Source organism: Capsicum annuum, chromosome 6 (assembly GCF_002878395.1).
Source record: "Capsicum annuum cultivar UCD-10X-F1 chromosome 6, UCD10Xv1.1, whole genome shotgun sequence".
NCBI classification, from domain to species: Eukaryota; Viridiplantae; Streptophyta; class Magnoliopsida; order Solanales; family Solanaceae; genus Capsicum; species Capsicum annuum.
The window spans coordinates 168,894,761-168,913,966 of NC_061116.1; the positions used below are offsets into that span (position 1 = coordinate 168,894,761).

Here is a 19,206-nt window from a genome sequence, read left to right on the forward strand (position 1 = left end):
CTTCTAAACTAATATATTTATAAAAGGAACATAGAAATATGCGATTTACAATCACAAACATTTATTTATAATGGATAGTATAAGAATTGAGAAGGTTTGATAGTTTTCACTGACTTATGAGACCTAATTTCATTTTTATGAGAAAAAAAAATATAATTTAAGAAATTTAAATTACATGTCTAAATAAAACTTTAACTTAATATTATTATTTCAAATCATAATTGCACATCACATGTCGAAACAAGACCTAAAACTCATTAATTAGAAATGGAAAGGTGACCTAAGGGATAAAAAAGTGTAACAGAGGGCTAAGAGGTTTTGTATGTTTCATTTAACAAGCCAATAAAGCTAGTATCAAAGGACAGGATATTAATCAGTGGTTTGGCATTGTCAAATGACCATTAAAAAACCTACTTTGCTGAGAACATAGAAAGTTTCTGGTCGGCCAAACCTATAATAGAAAATGCCATTAATTACTTTCTGCTATATCTTCTCTTCGTCTTTATTCTAACTTATTCAATACAACACTACTTATTTCAATTTCAAGAAGAAGAAAGAAGTTAGAGATTATCACGTAGCTTTTTTAGGTATGGGGAGAGGGAAAATAGAGATAAAGAGAATAGAAAACTCAAACAACAGGCAAGTGACATACTCAAAGAGAAGAAATGGGATCATCAAGAAAGCTAGAGAAATCACTGTTCTTTGTGATGCCAAAGTCTCCCTTATCATCTTTGGTACTTCTGGCAAGATGCATGAATATTGTAGCCCTTCTACTACGTAAGTCATCTTTGTTCAAATAGAAAAAAAGCCCTAATTTTTATGCTTATTGGTGAATTATAATTCTTTTTTGATAATATTAAGGATGAGTGATATACTAGATGGTTACCAAAAAGCTTCTGGGAGGAGGCTATGGGATGCTAAGCATGAGGTATAAATTGGAAACGCCCTTGTGTTACATGTAATTTTCCAGTAGTTTTTTTGTTAAAATCATGTCAAGTGAGTTGAAACATGAAATCTAGGAACAGATCTACAAATAGGATGTTGTGTACCTTTCTAGATCCCTATTGTCTTTACTGAATATCATGAATGCTTCTTTAATGTTACATCCTGTGTCTGAGATGTTACATCTATCAATAGATCTGGAAATAAACGCATATCATCTCTCTTTAGCTCTCTTTCTCTTTTTTTTTTTTTTTAAAAAAAGCTTTTTTATCTTCCCTTTTCATGCAATTTCTTGTACTATATATTACTTATATTTTTTGTAAATAATATTATAAAGTTCTTTTAAAAAGAGAGAAAATTTGGAACTACACTAGGTATATTGTTGTTGCAAAATTAGCGATGTCCAATTACAGATTCACTACTTGATGAAGAAGGGGTACAAAAGAATCTTCAAAACAAGTTATATCAAAAAGATTTTTTAAAACAAGATCTACTGCATCATGCGAACTAAGTATGATATTTAAGTTTAGAAGGTTAAAAGGGCGAATCCATTATCCCCGAATTTCAAAGGCTACGGTTGGTTTCAGGGTTTTGACCCTAAATGGATTAATTTCTCGGTCACAAAACGAAGCTATAAATTAAACATAGTTCAAATGACACACATTTATTGCATATATTTATTTGTCACCTTTTGTTAATTTGCATTAACAATATACTCTTTTGCTTCGTCAACAAATGGAAACTCTTAACTATACAGAATTTGAGCAATGAAATTGATAGAATCAAGAAAGAGAATGACAGTATGCAGGTTAAGCTCAGGTAAATTTAATTAATTTTACTCTTTTAATTTTCTTCTTTATATTCTATTCTTCTTCTTTTATGTACAATTATGTGTGCAGGCACCTTAAAGGAGAAGATATCAATTCACTGAACCACAAAGAGCTTATGGTTATGGAAGAAGCATTAGAAAATGGGCTTTCTAGTATCAGTGCCAAGCAGGTTAATAATTTTCCCCTATTTTTTGTCAATTATAAGAGATCATGTCTTAATTAGTTATTTTGTAAATTTGATTACCAGAAAAACTTTAATTTTTATTATGTCTTTTTCTTTTTTGTTTCATATTTACTCTTGGACAGTCTGAGATCTTGAGGATGGTCAGGAAAAATGTAAGTGCGCAAATAACAATAAATATATATATAATTATAAATGTGTGAATAAAATGATCATAATTCATAACTACGTAGCATTTGGCCTTTGGGGCTAGTATTAGTTTCTAATGTCTATTTATTTGTGGAAAATTGTAACTCAGGATCAAATTCTGGAGGAGGAACATAAGCAACTTCAATATGCTTTGGTGAGCCATATAACATAACTTGATTTTCCACATGAACTGATATACATGTACAGACATGAGAAACTATATATCACACTAATATAATAATTCTTGTCATTCATTCATTCTTTTTTTTTTTTTTTTTTGAAATTATTGTGAGAATTCTTTTTTCAACATACCTATAATCTATCTATATCTATATCTATAATATATTAAAAGTGTGAAGACCCTTAGAAAAGTGATTCAAACTTTTTGCCCTTCATTAAAACACTTTACAATAGACAAAATCATATTTTCACTTTTTTTTCTCCAATTATTATTTAATTATATAGATAATTTTGAATCCTAGAATATATGGTTACGATTTTAAAATATGGTAATGAATTAGGACTTTAAAATATGGTAACTTTCTTTTCTTAAATTAGGATTAGGTTTAATTTTCAACATATTTTTATATTAATATATATTGTTCCGTCCCACGCTTGTATTTTGTGTTTTCTTCAACCATTGTAATTGTCATCCATTAGGTTAGTATGTTATTCTCTCTCTTTTTTGAGTTGTTTTTCCTTTTCTAGTGGTTGTCGTGACTTATTATTTTTTCTTTAGCTTAGAGAATGATTTTAAGTTTAACACACCATGCATTATTACATCTGTTTTGTTTGTGAATTTTGATTTCTAGGTTTGATATTCTTGTATGTTCGAATCTAACAATGTAATTATTTTTCTCATATATATATGTGCTTACGATAAAATATCCGTTTTAAACTTTTTGTACTTCATTAAAAACCTCGTGATAGATAAAATCGTTTAATTTTAAATAATCAAAAGTTACACGTGTGAGGCACGTGCAGCTAAACTAGTATGCCAATATACGTGTAGAAATTCAAAATTAGCTAGAGTTTGATCAAAGAAGAAACATGATAATAAGAACTTGCATGCTCGAACTCTTCAAAAATATTGCCAGGTGCACGCCTCATCCTTGATGAGCAATATATACATTTTAAAGGATCTGACAAAGATACTGCAACATTATTGGAGAGTCCGAGCAACATATATAAGAACCATGATATTGTGTTTCAATTAACTACCCGTTATGCTTAAACCAATCTCTTCCGTAGAATAGTAAGGTAATCCATTTTCATACATAATGACTATTAATTAATGTGTGAACTTGCAGCACCAAAAGGAGATGGCAGCCATGGGTGGAAATATGAGAGGGATTCATGAGGAAGCTATGTACCATCAAAGAGAAAGGGAGGATTACGAGTACCAGCAGATGCCATTTGCTCTACGAGTTCAGCCGATGCAGCCAAATCTACATGAAAGAATGTAGCTGCATTATTAATTAATTCCAGTTTAAATTTGAATGATCTGTAGTAACATTGGGTTTCTACTAGTATTAGAAATTAAAGACTATTTAACGCTAGTTATAATAGATATAATATATGATGAACTAGCAAAGACTTTGTTGCAAGGAAACTTTGATTGTCCAAATACTTATTACCTAATACATAGATGGAGTACTGACTATTTATGGGCTCTTCCCATGGTTTTAATGAGTTACTGAAATGTAGCTTTGATATATGCGCTGCTAATGCTCTATGTATATGGCATTTGGTTATTATATTATGGAAAAAATACATAAAATAGCATACTTAAGTATTAAATTACCAAAAAATAGCAACATTTTTATCAAATTACATTTTGTAGCATATGTATTTGTATGTATTTGTATTTTTGTAGCAACAGTTTGCAAAAATACAAAATACATATCGATCATAAGGGCAGTAAAAATCATATGTATTTATATTTTTGTAGCAATAATTTGTAAAAAAAAAAAATACAACTTGTTATATTATGTAATTATGAAACTGTTGCTATGAAACTCATAATTAAGGGGATAAGTATGCTATTTCTGAGTTTTGCCCTTATATTATTGTTATTGTTCTCTTCATATGACTTCTTTGCTATTGTATTTACGTTCTTATTCTTTATATGCTTTATTAGAAGTCGAGGGTCCAGAGGAAACAACCTTTCTACCTTCACAAGGCAAGAGTAAAATTGTGTACGCACTAGTCTTCTTAGACCAAACTGTTGTGAGATTATATTAGATATGTTATTGTTGTAGATAGCTTTTGAAAAGTGGCATATTGTTAATAATATATATTAGAAAATTAAACTAGCTAGTTATTCTAGCGTTCTGAACTAATATAGACTTATATAGAGGGATACATCTTTTGCTATGCTAATTACGAAATGCTTATTGTACTGAAGATTAGTTGAAGGACTTAACCCCCCTCCCCACAACCTCAAAAGCCCAATATGGTTACAACTAAGGTAACTTACATAAATTCCGAAATGTTTGAGGGTTATAATTTTTTATCTCAAATTTATTAAATTACATCATATCCTGAATTTTTAAATTTGTGATACATATCTTTAGCTTTGATACATATGCATTATGATACATTTGTAATTTAGTGGCTGGTTAAATAAGGAAATAACTATTTTTCAATTATTACGGGGAATAAAATTAGGCACAAATCGTGAAAATGATACATCAGATTCATAATGATACATCTGGTTCCAGATGTATCACAATGATACATTTCATAAATTTACTCACTAACCATTAAAAATTCAATCTCACACCAAAATAAATAATTTACATTTATCAAACATATGTTAAATGTATCAAACATTTATAAATAAATTTAAAATATGAATCACTATCACAAAGTATATGCCATGTGTATCACCAGTATTGACTTAATATGTCAGATGCATTGTGTCATATGTATCACCAGTATATGTCATATGCATTGTGATATATTTGTAATTTAGTGTTTAGTTAAACAAGGAAGAAACTAATTTTCAATTATTAAGGGGAGTAAAATTAGATACAAATCGTGAAAATGGTACATTTGATCCCAGATGTATCATAATGATACATTTCGTAAAATTACTCACTAACTATTGAAAATTCAATCTCACACCAAAATAAATAATTTACATTTGTTAAACATATGTTAAATGTATCAAAAATTTATAAATAAATTAAAAATATGAATCACTATCACAAAATATATGTCACTATCACATTGTTCAATTTCTCCTCTTTTCCTTAATGGGTACTGACTTAAAAGTTGAAAAAGAATTCAAAATTGATAAAAGAAAAGTTGATAAAAAGATAAAAAAAAAAAAGACAATAAAATTCATGAAAAAGTTGCAGTAAATGAGATGAAAGTTGTATCAATTGATAATAATTTGGGAGAGATTTTAGGGGATGAAATATTCGAAAAAAATAAATCTTCAAAAAAAAAAAATAGATTGCATGCATTAATTGTGGAGTAAAAGTTGGGTGGAGTTTTATCATATGTATCAAGAGTAAAACATAAAATCTGGGATTTTAAGTAATTGTTTAAAAGGTAAAATATTTTGGGTAATAAGGTCTGTTAGATTTGTGGTTTTGTGTAAATATACATACTAATTACTTGATTGTATGATAGTGTACAATGTAATTAAGTATAAGTACATTTGAATTCTCTCCTATATATGCCCATTTTCTTTATGTCCCTTTAAAAGTCTCTTTCACTAGCTAACTAGCTAAAGATTCTAGTTTTTGATCATTTGCCTTTTGTCTAAATTGATTATTTCAGCAAGTTGATCCGGTAGACTTATTTTTGATTTTGAAATTGAAATCTAAAATTTAAAATTTAAATTTTTGAAGCTGTGATTTTTAGAAATAAAAGTTGTGTTTGAATATGTATTTTATATTTTTTTTAGTAAAAACTATAATTTTATGAGTAAAAGTCTCAAAAATTGATAAAATATTTAAAAATTAAATTTTATAACCAAACAAAAATATTAAAAATAAATTTCCAAAATCTAATTTAAAATATATGATCAAATGATAGCTTATTTCGTCCCGTCTAATTGTCATCCTTTTTAAGTTTATAAATAAAACAATGGCTTTGGGAAAAACCCAAGAGCACATCTCATCATTAAATTCCAATGAGGAAAAGAAAACCAAAAACCGACTATGAATATTAAAGTGAAAACCTCTTCTGGCACTGATCAAAACAAAAGAGAATTTGGAAATAAATAAAACTAAAATAAAAACTGGCGAAGACGCGATACTATCCCTATAATGAAAGTCTAGAGAGGGAGGGGTGAATTGACCTCTTTTAAATTTTTATCGAGTTGACTGAGAAATGGACTTAGCTTCCTGAACGAAACGTTAGTGAAACAAAATAGAATAACAATGAGAAGAGAATCACTCTAAAGTAAAGAAGACAGAAGACATTTACTCTGATTTCGAACATCGATGTGATTCCTACTTCCAGTTTTGTTGGATTAGAAGGGTTCCGTTAGAACTTCAATGTTGACTTGAGTACTGATCTTGTTTCTTCGTAATTTTCCCACGAACTATAATTGGTTCTATCAGGTAAACAACCTCTACTTGTATAGCTCTCTATTTTTCTCTTTCTTTTGTACTCACAAGTAATAAAATTGTTCGTGTAATATACCACAAATTATAATAATCATTACAGTTGAAAATAAAATAAATAAAAGTGAAGAAAATAAAATAATCTTCTTCTTGGCTGAGACACGGATATCTCGCTTTCTTTAAGGAGATTCAAGCCCGCTGCGGCATAATCTACACCGATCCAACAGTATATCTCGTGACTTGTCCCCTTCGGGATACAACAGCCCATCAACGATGTACAACTCAAATAACTCCGGATTAGTTGAAGAGTCCAAAGCTCCACTATAAGAACACCTTACTTCAACATATATTTACTCTCTTTGTACAGTGAATATAGTTAAAGACTTAGAATATTTTCTTTGTCTCAACTTTTTCTTTCACAACTATACACTATAATCTTTTCCACACTTATCATATTTTCTTGTACATGCAATAACATGCAAGACAACCTCTATTTATAGGTGAGGTATCAACTCTTGTATTGAATATGAAGAATGTGGTGTAGTAAAGTGGGTACATGAATTGTTGGATGTTACATGAGTTACAAGCATAATTATATAGTATAATGGGCAAATAAAGATTTAGTGGTTATAGGAGTTTCAAGAAACTCATGACCACATTCTTCCACTAACAAATGTAAATAATAATACTCATAATACACAATTTATACCCACTAACATATGCACTTAATATATTAATTTAATAATAAAATATATATACACCAACATTGCCCCACTCATTTTAATATTAAATTATGAGAGTTCACCAATTTAGTTGAAGGTAGACTATTATGTATAATGAAGGTGCATTGAATCTCTACTTAGTAAAACAATAACCTTTACTCCAGAGTCAGTAGTGGTCTCAGACTTGAACTATGATTGCTTAGGGGAAATAACATATTACTGCTTACACACAATAATCAAAATGTTGACATAAGCTTTAATAACCAGCACATTATGACCATGTGCTATCTCGATTTTTCATGAGCGTTTTTGAGAATAAGCCTCATTCTTGTAGGAAGCGGCCTACCTCCACACTCACATAGGTAAAATCTGTCAAGGGTGATCTTGTAATTTTGACACCCCACTCATATGAGATACAAAATTTCATTAAGAGTTCTTTGAATCAACCTTTATAAATCATTACAGGAACAATACACTCTCATCATAGGAAGGATTAAACAATAGTGCATCTCACACCAAGTCATCATATGATTCTTTCTTTCCATTGAACCTAGTTATTGGATCTCTAGGCCCCAGGTTGGGTTTCCTCATATATGATTCATGATTTTTTTATTGACTTCCTTCCTTCCCCTCGATGTGATTCAGACCGTTTTCTTGCTAAAGCCTTAGTTTTGAATCTGCAAGATTATCACAAGGTTAACACAATTAATATTGGTATACCATTGATCAATATGATCTCACAATATTGCGTTTTTCTCCTTATGATCTGAATTTACCATTATAAAAATGATTTATACTCTATCAATAAATTTTTGATGCTATCACATAGCTCAAACTAGAGAAATCACTTTCTTAAAATAAAGTGATTGATCAATTCACTTTTTCACTAATTGAACCTAAAATAATTAGTTCAACCTCCACGTTAAAGTTAGTAAATAATAATTTGCTTTTTCATTTCAACAAATAGTACCAAGTTTTTTTTCTTCTCATTTTGTATCAAAAACACTTTTAAGTACAACAAGCGACAACTTTTTTTAACCAAGTAAATATACTCGATTTGCTTGTGTTACTTGTTAAGTACTTTTACATAATTTCATGTCAAGTGCAATTAGCCACATATCTCATATTTTATTAGGCTAGTAAACTCCTTTTTTATTTATCACACCACTTTCACATATTTGAATCAAAAGAAGTTGCATGACTCATATACAATCAACAAAATGTATTTTACAAATTTTTCTTTTCACCATAATGTGACATGTCAAGGAAAATTTCATCACATAATTTAGGTATTTTTCATTTCAAAAATGAAATTTATCTCACCCAAATATTTAATGTCAAATGACTACTCAATATTTTTATTCGTTCTTTGATAACATGCTAGAGCCAAATATAATGACATCAAGTCATATACAAATTAATAATGACATGTGATTTACTCCAACAATAATTATGCACTTATAACACTCTTTTAACTCATTTTCAAAAGTGCAAATATCACAATTTTGTGATAATTTTTTTTCTCACTTCATTAGCCCCACTATTTTGAGCATTTGAAACATCACTTTATGTTTATGAAAAGTAGTATAATTTTATTCAAAATAAAAGATTAAGTAATTTTTTTTTTACTTTCTCTGCAACAAGTAAATTTTTTTTACACCTTTCATCCCCTTGAATTGAGCAAGTAGAAAGATACTTTACTTGTTCTCTCTTCTCTTCCATCTCTTGAAGAGACGTGATGTTGAGACCTCTCATCTTGATATCCGCGATTTTTCAAACTGTAATAAAATACGAATCTCCTTAAAATTGTTGGTGTAATAAACCACAAATTACAATAATTATTACAATTGAAAATAAAATGAACAAAAGTGAAGAAAATAAAATAATATTCTTCTTGGTTGAGGCGCGGATATCTCGCTTTGTTTAAGGAGATTCAAGCCCACTGCGGCATAATCTACACCGATCCAGTAGTATATCTCGTGACTTGTCCCCTCCAGAATACAACAACCCATCAACAATGTACAACTCAAATAATTTTGGATTAATTGAAGAGTCCAAAGCTCCACTATAAGAACACCTTCATTCAACATATATTTACTCTCTTTGTATAGTGAATATAGTTAAAGACTTAAAATATTTTCTTTGTATCAACTCTTTCTTTCACTACTACACACTATAATCTTTTCCACACTTATCATATTTTCTTGTACATGCAATAGCATGCAAGATAACCTCTATTTATAGGTGAGGTATCAACTCTTGTATTGAATAGGAAGAATGTGGTGTAGTAAAGTGGGTAAATGAATGGCTGGATGTTACATGAGTTACAAGCATAATGGACAAATAAAGACTTAGTTGTTATAGGTGTTTCAAGAAACTCATGACCACATTCTTCCACTAACAAATGTAAATAATAATACTCATAATACACAATTTATACCCACTAACATATACCCTTAATATATTAATTTAATAATAAAATACATATACACCAACAAAAATATCACAGTAATGATTGCAAGAATAAAGATTAAACACAAGAGTCCGGGTGAAGTTGCACAACAATTTTTTTGACAAATATCTCTTTATAGAGGTAGCTTCTAAGCGAGCCATTGGAGAATCATAAATGTTGATTGCACTATTAGAGATAGTCATTAAAGACTTTTATGATTTTGGAAATCAAAATTTTCTTTCTTCTAATTCTGTTCTAGTTCTCTTTAGGATAACCAAAGGGATATAGTCAATCTTGAGAATAGTGAGGGTACTCAAGAATGAATGTATATATCCTTGTCAGATATGTCTGTATCATCTTCATTTCTCTTGTGTCTTGATCTTCTTCTATTGAATCTAGATTGAGATTCTTCTTTTCCTTTACTATCGCGTATGACCTTTGACGAAAATTTTCTTTCCTTATGGAGTTGATTGTTTCCTTGATTGTTGGGTTGAAGGTAGTAGTCCTTTGATTTGTTCCTTGCGTGATTGACAAGTCACTGATGTATACATGTTTTTTAATGCGTAATTTGTCAAATAATAGTGTAGAAAGATGTCGAACTCATAGAGATTGACTTTTCTATTCTACAAATAGTTCTTGTTTAATTACTATTTGAGAAAATCAAAAAGAGTTGAATGGTAAATTAACTAATTAATAACTTGTAAAGAGAGAAAATATTTTTCACAATATGTTAAAAGGTGTTAGATCCCGACTTCACTTGATATTTTTATTATAAAGTAATTCTTTATTTCTTAATTTCTTCTCATAAATGTGTAAATACCTTTCATGGTTATATTTTTATATAATTACTGAATTTGAACAATTAAATGTACTCCTATCGGTTATACAATTTAATCATCAAAATAATAATATTAAAGAATCAAAAATATGTATTTCAACTAAAACATGCTCTATTAGTAAGTCCCTTTCGATAACCTTACTTATTATAACTAATAATTACACTATTCGCCTTTTTTGATTACAAATAAGTGTAGAATTAAGTGTAACATAAAATAGATAAATGTCATCAAATAAATATTAACAATCTATCAATACTTTAATTAACGGTATTACTTCTTTCGCATCTCTCGATTACAAAATTAGTTATATGTTAATATATAATACAAAGTAGGTAGATGCTAACAAAATTTTGAAATAATATTTACTATTATATAGAAATATCAAGATTCATCATTTTCTCATCACAAAAGAAAATTACTTCATACTAATTGGTGCTACTAATGGCAATATTCTTCTTCATTAAATAAGAAAATAGAAGAAATATTCAAGAAGAAGAATTTCACTATTTAATTAAAAATAGAAACTAGAATTATTTTTTCATTATATAACTAAAAAAAATTATAGAAGAAGAAGAATATTTGAAGTGCTTTGGAGAGTGCTCACCGCTCTCGCCTCCCTCAATTCCCTTTGAAGAGTGAATATATGTATTTATAAGAGAGCTTGACCACTCAAATGACCAATCAAATGAAATTGTTTGGCAATTTGCCAATGCAAATCGCTAAAGTTACATATGCCCACTTTTTCTCTTTCATCTTCATTTTTTTTCATTTTATGAGTCCTATAAGCCCACATTTTCTCTTTCCCCCTTAATTTTTTGTAACTTGTGGGTTCCACGATGAAGACAAATTGAATAATTTGTTTTTCATCTTTGGATCTCTTTTCTTTACCTTATTTTTCAACTTGGTGGGTCCCGTAACTCCATCTCTTTATTTTTGGTAATTAGGATATTTCATAAAATTAAAGCAGAGATGTTTTCCTTGCAGATGCAATGGGAAAAGTATTAGTGTGAAACATCCTGGATTTAGGACCCTTAGAAATTTTCTTGGATTTCTAGGTTCTGGACAACATACGATCGGTGGGTACCAATCGTATACTAGGGTACAAGTGGTATGACTTGATCATATGCTGACCAGTGTTAGTTAGTGCATTGGATTGAGTTATGGAATGGGTACAATTTGGATTGGTATGAGTTGTATGGTTGGATATATATAGTCGGTTGATTTGGGTTTTTACTTCACTTAATCTTAGACTTGGTAACCTAACTTAGATCTGAGTGCGAGTGGCTCACCATGATCCATAAGCTAGGGTACGAGTCGTACCATGGAATAGTATAGTGGACAGTGTTCAAACCTCTTGTGATTCTATTCTGCAGGGTTATGGGTCAAAGGTATGGGTCGTATGCTTTAGGTACGACTTGGTTTAGATAAGTTGTACCTTGGACAATATTAGGTCTAGGTGAGGGAGGCCTAAGGTACGAGTAGTGGGTACCACTCGTATTGGAGGGTACGACTGGTATGGTTAGTCGTACCCCCTGACGGGAATTTTATGCAGTTTAAGTTAGGGCAATCTGGATATTTTTTCAGTTAGCCTAATAAGGCCCCAAAACTTTTAACATATTTTGGAGGTTATTTGTCCTATTATTCTATTCATTAACACTTATGTGGGGTTGAATTTTCAAATAAATATTGGGGGTTTTGGTTATAATAGTTTGATTATGGTTTTCCCATGTTTTAATTATGTGTTTACATGTTCTACTGGTGGTTTGGATACTTGGTTGCATAGGAATGGTTAATTAGTATTTTATGTTGGTTTTGGAAACACTATGCCCCCAATATATTTGATAAAATGCCTATGAGAATGCTTTTACTATGGTGTTGGACTTTTTAATGAAACTATTGCATGGTATGGTTTGGTAATGGAACCCTAAATGGTATAAATGGTTTGAATGCTTTGGCATGGTTAAATGGAATGGTTTGGTGGTCATGGTTATGGTTAATTGAACTCTTTCTAGGGTACAACGGAATCCCTCAAGTAAACACATTTATGAACAACTTGTGGTGTACATGGGACTCCCCCAAGAAAACATAATAATGGAACACTTGTGGGGTACATGGACTTCTCCCAAGTTAACTTGGGAAATGGGTACACGGAAATCACTTTACTTTACAAGGTTTGGCTAAGGACAATACTTGCAAGTTATAGTCGGTATGCCGATACCACTATTAATAGTCTTGATTAATAGTAAATGAAATAATGGATTGGTTGGTTGGAGATGGTTTTAATAAGGCAATAATGATGGGGTGTGATAGCTAAACGTGAATGTAACGCCTCGAGTCTACACCCTGGGTGTCATATGGTGCTTATAATCTCGAAGGACTACAAGCTAACCCATGAATGGTACCTGCTGTGAGCACTGAGAAATAATTATGAAAACATGTGCGAAAGTAAAACTGAAAATGCCATAAGGTTCATAAAACTGAAATCAATACTGAGTACAACTGTGGAATAAATGCTAACTGAAAGTGTCTGAAAGCCTCTAACATCTGAATTTAACGAGTTGATGGGACAGACCCCAATTAACTTACAACTGCTATTTGAAAGTAACTGAAAAACTGTAAATAAAAAAATAACTAAATAAGTGTCATGTCCTTAATGAATGAGGACTCACTACTGTAGCAATGACTGATCAACTGAATCTGACTAAGTACGGTCAGGAACTCAAGCGTTCGGACCTATGACATGAGACATAATAGCGCCAAAAAAGTATGCGTAAGTACTTTGAATATATTGGTATGCTAGGTGAGGTTTGGCTGATATGCATGGCTTACGTGTAAGATTATAATCGATAAATATCATAGAATGACCGGATGAAAGTATATACAAAGCTGGGTCTACTGTACATGCCCTACCAAACATATATTATTTGTCTAAATTAGTCTGAACCTGAAGTACTAAATTTATGATAACTAATTTTTGATGACTTGACGTTATGATCATGTATAGCTGAACTGAGTTTGTACTGACTACTGAATACTGGATACTGAATACTAAAACTATAACTGTGGGAGTTATCATCTAACCGACATTTCCCAATTTTATTTTTCTTCTTTTCTCTTTATCTATATACAAAATTCCAAATGCAAAAATAAAATATTTTTTCTTCTTCTTTATCTTTCTCTCCTCAAATTTCTATGGTAGGGGGTTGCAGGCACACTCAACTCGCTCAATACTGAAAGAGAAGAAATACAGTCGCTTAATATTACAATAAATTCAGTCAAGACTGGCGTATAATAAATTTAATTGAAAGAAAAAGACATCAAAGCAGAATTTAGAGCGAATGCACAACACGATGAAGGCTTTCAGCTGAACCCAAAGCTCTAGTTATGAACTTTTAACAGAAATCGAACTTGTATTAATAGATTACCAAGCAACAATAATTAATTTTTGGGTTCAGCTAATTGATTTTTTTTGTATTAATATAGTATGAATTGATTTCTGTGACACCAGTTCTCAAAAAGGTGAAAAAATGCATACTCTCATTCAACTTTCTGTATTATCCTCCTTGGTACAAAACTGAAAAGCTCAAAATAAACTAAGCGCTACTAATTAATACTACTATTAATTAGGAAATAAAAATCAGATGGTGAGGTGACATGCCACATGGCATCCACCTCACTTAAATGTTAAATCATGTGGAAAAGTGTTAAATATAGGGATATTTTTGTTAACTTTGCTAATGGTAGGGATATATTTAGCTCTAAAGTATGACTAGGGGTAAATCTAGCTAATAAATTAAAGTAAAGGGGTATTTTTTATCCTTTTCCCCTAATGTTATAAAACTAAGGCACAATACATAGACAGACCACTGAATATTTTGACTTTTTTCGTAGTAGCACCTCAATTAAGTCATGTACCTATTGAACCCTTTAATTATTTACAAAGTATGCAAATTAGACACAATCTGTCGATGTGACATAGTGCGCATTTGAGAGCGTGAAATATTGAATTTTTATTTTTTCTACTTAAATTTCTTTATATTCTTCATTTTTTCTTAATCTCTCTTTTCTCATTATTTTTTTTAAAAAAAAATCTCTATTCTTCATCTTTACAAGAGGCTCTTCTTTCTCACTGTCTTTTTCATTTTTTTTTAATCTCTTCTTTCTGTTTCGGTCACCATTTCACCATCACTCCACCACCATATCATTATCATGTATTATTCTAGGCCTTAAATTAATGATGAAGTGAGTGTCAAAAATTAAAAAACACAAGCAAAAAAAATATCTTTGGAATTGAATTTTTAACAAATGAAGATTGTGCTATTTTTTTATTTATGTGCTATTCTTTTACTGTTCATCATTTTATTGAATATCAAATTTTTATTTTTACTAGTTCTCACTTTTAAATGATGAAGATTGTTCAATCACATAAAATTTTGTTTATAAAAAAAATTATTAAAAAATAGAAGAAGAGGGAGTGATAACAGGGAAAGGGGTAAGGTTGGGTCGGATGATGATTGGGAAAAGGGGTGTTTGATCAGGGAAGGGAAGAGGGTGGGGTTGGGTAGGCTACAGTGGGGATGGGGGTGTATTAATCGGGGGTTTTCTTCTTTCTTTTTTTTTGAATTTAAATTTAATTATATTTAAAAATTATTTTTATGATTATTTTAAATTAAAATGCCACGTGTCTTTATTTGATTTGTCATTTTACCACATCATTCGCGTGTATATTATACGCAGGGGCGGACCTACGTGGTTGCCAGGGGGTTCACCCGAACCCCTTCGACAAAAAATTACGTTGTATATATGGTAAAAAATTTATATTTATGTACATATATTATTTTGATCCACCTGAAACAAGCTTGTTGGATAGCTCAGTGGTGTTATCTCCAATTATTAGGCCTCTTCTTAGGCCTTTATTGTGGGTTCGATCCCCACTACTGTTGTGTAGGTTGTATTCTTTTTTAAAAAATCTGTCCTAGCTACTACCTCAAATGTTTCTCTTTCTCTCTCTCTATATATATAGGGGTGGACATTCGGTTTGTTCGATTTGATTATTGCATATCGGTTTGATTTTTTGGTTTTCGGATTGGTGAAAAAGAAAACCATAATCAAACCAAAATTATTTCGGTTTGGTTCGATTTTAACAAATTCGATTTGGTTATTTCGATTTTAAAGATTAAAGTAGTGAGCATTTAAAATTGGTGATTTTTCTAGAAAAATAATCTTTTTTTCAAACCTATTTTTCATTCCCAAATATAATTAATTCAATACACATGAATAACCATAAATATTGACCTCGCTGAGTTGTTGCCATTGACATGATAGTAGTGGCTGCACTCGGCAGTGGCTGCCGACGGCAGTGACGAACTGAGCCAATGACTATCGTTGGCGATGTTGAAATTTCAAACGAACTGACGAACTAAGGACGATGAGCGCCACTGCAGCCTTCACATTAATGTTAGGGTTTAAAGCAAAGCAATATATTAGAATTTAGGGTTACTAAATGATTATAATTTATATATATATATAAATTATAATATATTAGTTATATAATTTCAATTTTTTGGTTTATCCGAATTATTTTTTGAAAATACGAAAATCAAACCGTTTAACCGAATTTCTAAAATTTGAAATCGAAACCAATCCGAAAAACCAAAAAAACAAATCAAAATTAAATTTCGGTTTGATTTTTTAGTTTTTTCGGATTAAACCAAAATATGCCCAGCCCTATATATATATATAAGACCTTTAAAATAAGTTAACTTTAAAACATTTTACAAGACTAATTTTTTATTTACATTGTTTTAAATTTATAGACTATATACTATTATATCCCTTGAAATTATATTTTTTTGACTTATTCACACATTTATATTATCATTTTTTCGAATCCTATGAAGAAATTTTTTGGATCCGCCATTGATTATATGTATTTTATCTTTTTGCATTGTCATATCAACAGATTATATCTAATTGGCACATTTTGTGAATAATTAAAGGGTTCAATAGGTACACGACCTAATTGAGGTGTCAATACGAAAAAAATCAAAAAATTAAGGGTCTGTACGTCTATGTATTTTGCCTAAAGGTAATGGTTCAAATTTATGTCGTTTCTCCTTTTAACCCTATCCGTTTTAGCCAAATTATAATGGCATGTCAACTCACCACGTCAACCCTTCTTCCACCATTATTCAAAGACAGCAACACCTTCATCATATGTATCATCACCACCAAAAAGAACCCTTTTCCTAATGGTATAAAATTTTAAATTTCTCTTTCATACTCTTCCCGTCGGTAACAATATTTATAAAGACGAAAAAGACACTTTTCATAATCGCTCAGAAAAAACATAAACTTCTTACTAAGGATAAATACTAACATATTACTCCCTCTATTTTCATTTGTTTGATTGATTTTAATTTGATACATAATTCAAAAGAAAAAAAAAATTATAATTCTAAACTACTTAAATGTATATGGAATTTATTAAGATATTTTTTACTTTTATAATTTTAAACATGTCATATGAAAAATTATAATTAAAAAGTTAATAAATAAAAAATATTTTTCTTCAAACTGATTAGAAAAAAAATGATAAATAAATTAAAACGGAAGAAGTATGGTAGGGTCTAGAGTTGCAATCTCCTTTGAACATGTAAAGGGCCATGTCTTATCAAATGGACAAAGTGTAAAGATGTAGAATGTTAGTTGGAACTTGAACAACTACTTGAGTAGAAATTGGAATATAACCTAGACCGTTGCAAGGGTCATGTCTAGGTCTTGAGTGATCAAACTTTGAATAAATGAAATTAATCAAATCTTAACCATCAAATCAAAATCAAAATGTTGTGTCGTGTTGTAGTGATGGACTACTACAATAGGCCTGAAAGGGTCAAAGAGGAAAAAATTCTTAAAATGTCTCTATCCATCAAATGAAGGAAAAGTACCAGTCAAAAAATCAAACAAAATGAATTTAATTAATCCCAGGAAAAGTACCAGTCAAAAAATCAAACAAAATGAATTTAATTAATCCCAAGGTCTTAAACGTAGAAGTTTAACAAAATAAAAAATAATTTGAATCTTGTAATCTTAGACTAAAAATATATACTCTCCCTATTTTAATTTAATTGGTCTACTTTGATTTGGCATGAAGTTTAAAAAAATAATTTTTTTTTTGAATATTGTGATATTAAATAAAAGATATATTAAATGTATCAAAATGTCATTTAATCATGTGATCTTAAACACACCATATGAAAAGTTGAAAAAAATACTATTAAAGGTAAGAGTATTTTTTTTTCAAATGAACTAAAAAAAAGTAAGTCGAAAAAATTAGACTACGGAAGTAGAATTTATCAAAATATTTGGTCTTCTCGTAGAGATCGACTGCTACATTAGGTCTGAAAGGGTCAAAGAAAATTTTCTTAAAATGTCTGTATCCATCGAAAAAAGGGAAAATTTAAGTCAGAAAATCAAACAAATTGAAAGACTAAGGATATAAATTGTAGACCTAGGTTTAGGTTTTTGATTGATGTCCCCCGATGTTTAATTTCGTTGTGTTATGGGAACAAAGACTCAATCATTTGGCTTGTGGACAATTTTAAGTTTGTTGGTCAAAAAGGTCGTCTGGACTCTGGACAAATAAGTTCTTCACCTTCTTGGAAAATCAGATATTGCGTGGAGATTTTTATTTCATAGAGTTAGAAAAAATAAACACGCCTCCGTTTTTGTTTCTAAAAGAATGTAATACAATAATATTTTTAATATTTTAAATCCTATTCCCAACTAACGTATGCAACAACAAAAACTGAATGGAACAAACTTGAAAAGTAAGTAATCAAGAACACAAGAAATTTTACGTGAAAACTCCTTGCTCAAGAGAAAAAAATCATAATCTATTTCCGGGCTTTCCAACAACTCCACTAATATTCAAGCAACCTTGAAACAGACTCCATGACTTTAAGGATTAAACTCCTAATCCTTATTCATCTCGTAATAACTCTGTTACAATGAAATCAGTGTAGTAACTTTATTGTACATTGACCCAACTACCTCTAACTGAATCAACAAGCCAACTCTAGCTTCTAAATCACCTAACTATAAATGATATTTTTGACTATAAGAACTGAAAAACAAAGCACCCACTAATAATGAATAAGAGCAGTAGGCAACGTTTACAACCACAAAACAAAAACTCAATTACAACAAGAACTTACGACACAATAAACGAGCAAGCAGGTCCCTTGTTGCGAATGAGGCTTTGAATCTGAGAGCATCAAGAGATTTGATGTTGTGAGAATATGGAAGCTTGGATTTTCTTGTTGTTGAAATGAGCATATATAAGAGACAAGAAAACCTAGGATAAATCTCACTGGTTGGAGCAAAAAGTTCAGCAGCCTTCCCACCAACTAGCTGCAGAGTTGTACTTTTTTCAGCTGTAGTGTTGACCACTAAAAGTGACGTGAATG

General features: G+C 30.3%; 1 protein-coding gene across 1 annotated transcript; it reads left to right on the plus strand.

Moving 5' to 3' along the window:
- Window positions 1-514: 514 nt before the first annotated feature.
- On the plus strand, window positions 515-3,805 carry LOC107873033 (floral homeotic protein PMADS 2). Its single transcript, NM_001325023.1, has 7 exons — window positions 515-777; window positions 862-928; window positions 1,700-1,761; window positions 1,842-1,941; window positions 2,079-2,108; window positions 2,252-2,296; window positions 3,453-3,805. The coding sequence occupies exons 1-7, from the start codon at window positions 590-592 to the stop codon at window positions 3,606-3,608; spliced, it is 648 nt and encodes a 215-aa protein (NP_001311952.1). The 5' UTR covers window positions 515-589; the 3' UTR covers window positions 3,609-3,805.
- The last annotated feature ends 15,401 nt before the right edge of the window (window positions 3,806-19,206 follow it).

What these genes read in the sequence shown, in the direction of transcription:
- LOC107873033 (NM_001325023.1), top strand. Translation starts at nt 590, where the DNA reads ATGGGGAGAGGGAAAATAGAGATAAAGAGAATAGAAAACTCAAACAAC. An exon ending in TATGGGATGCTAAGCATGAG is followed by an intron (nt 929 to 1,699) that starts GTATAAATTGGA and finishes TTAACTATACAG; the next exon opens with AATTTGAGCAATGAAATTGA. An exon ending in AGCAACTTCAATATGCTTTG is followed by an intron (nt 2,297 to 3,452) that starts GTGAGCCATATA and finishes GTGAACTTGCAG; the next exon opens with CACCAAAAGGAGATGGCAGC.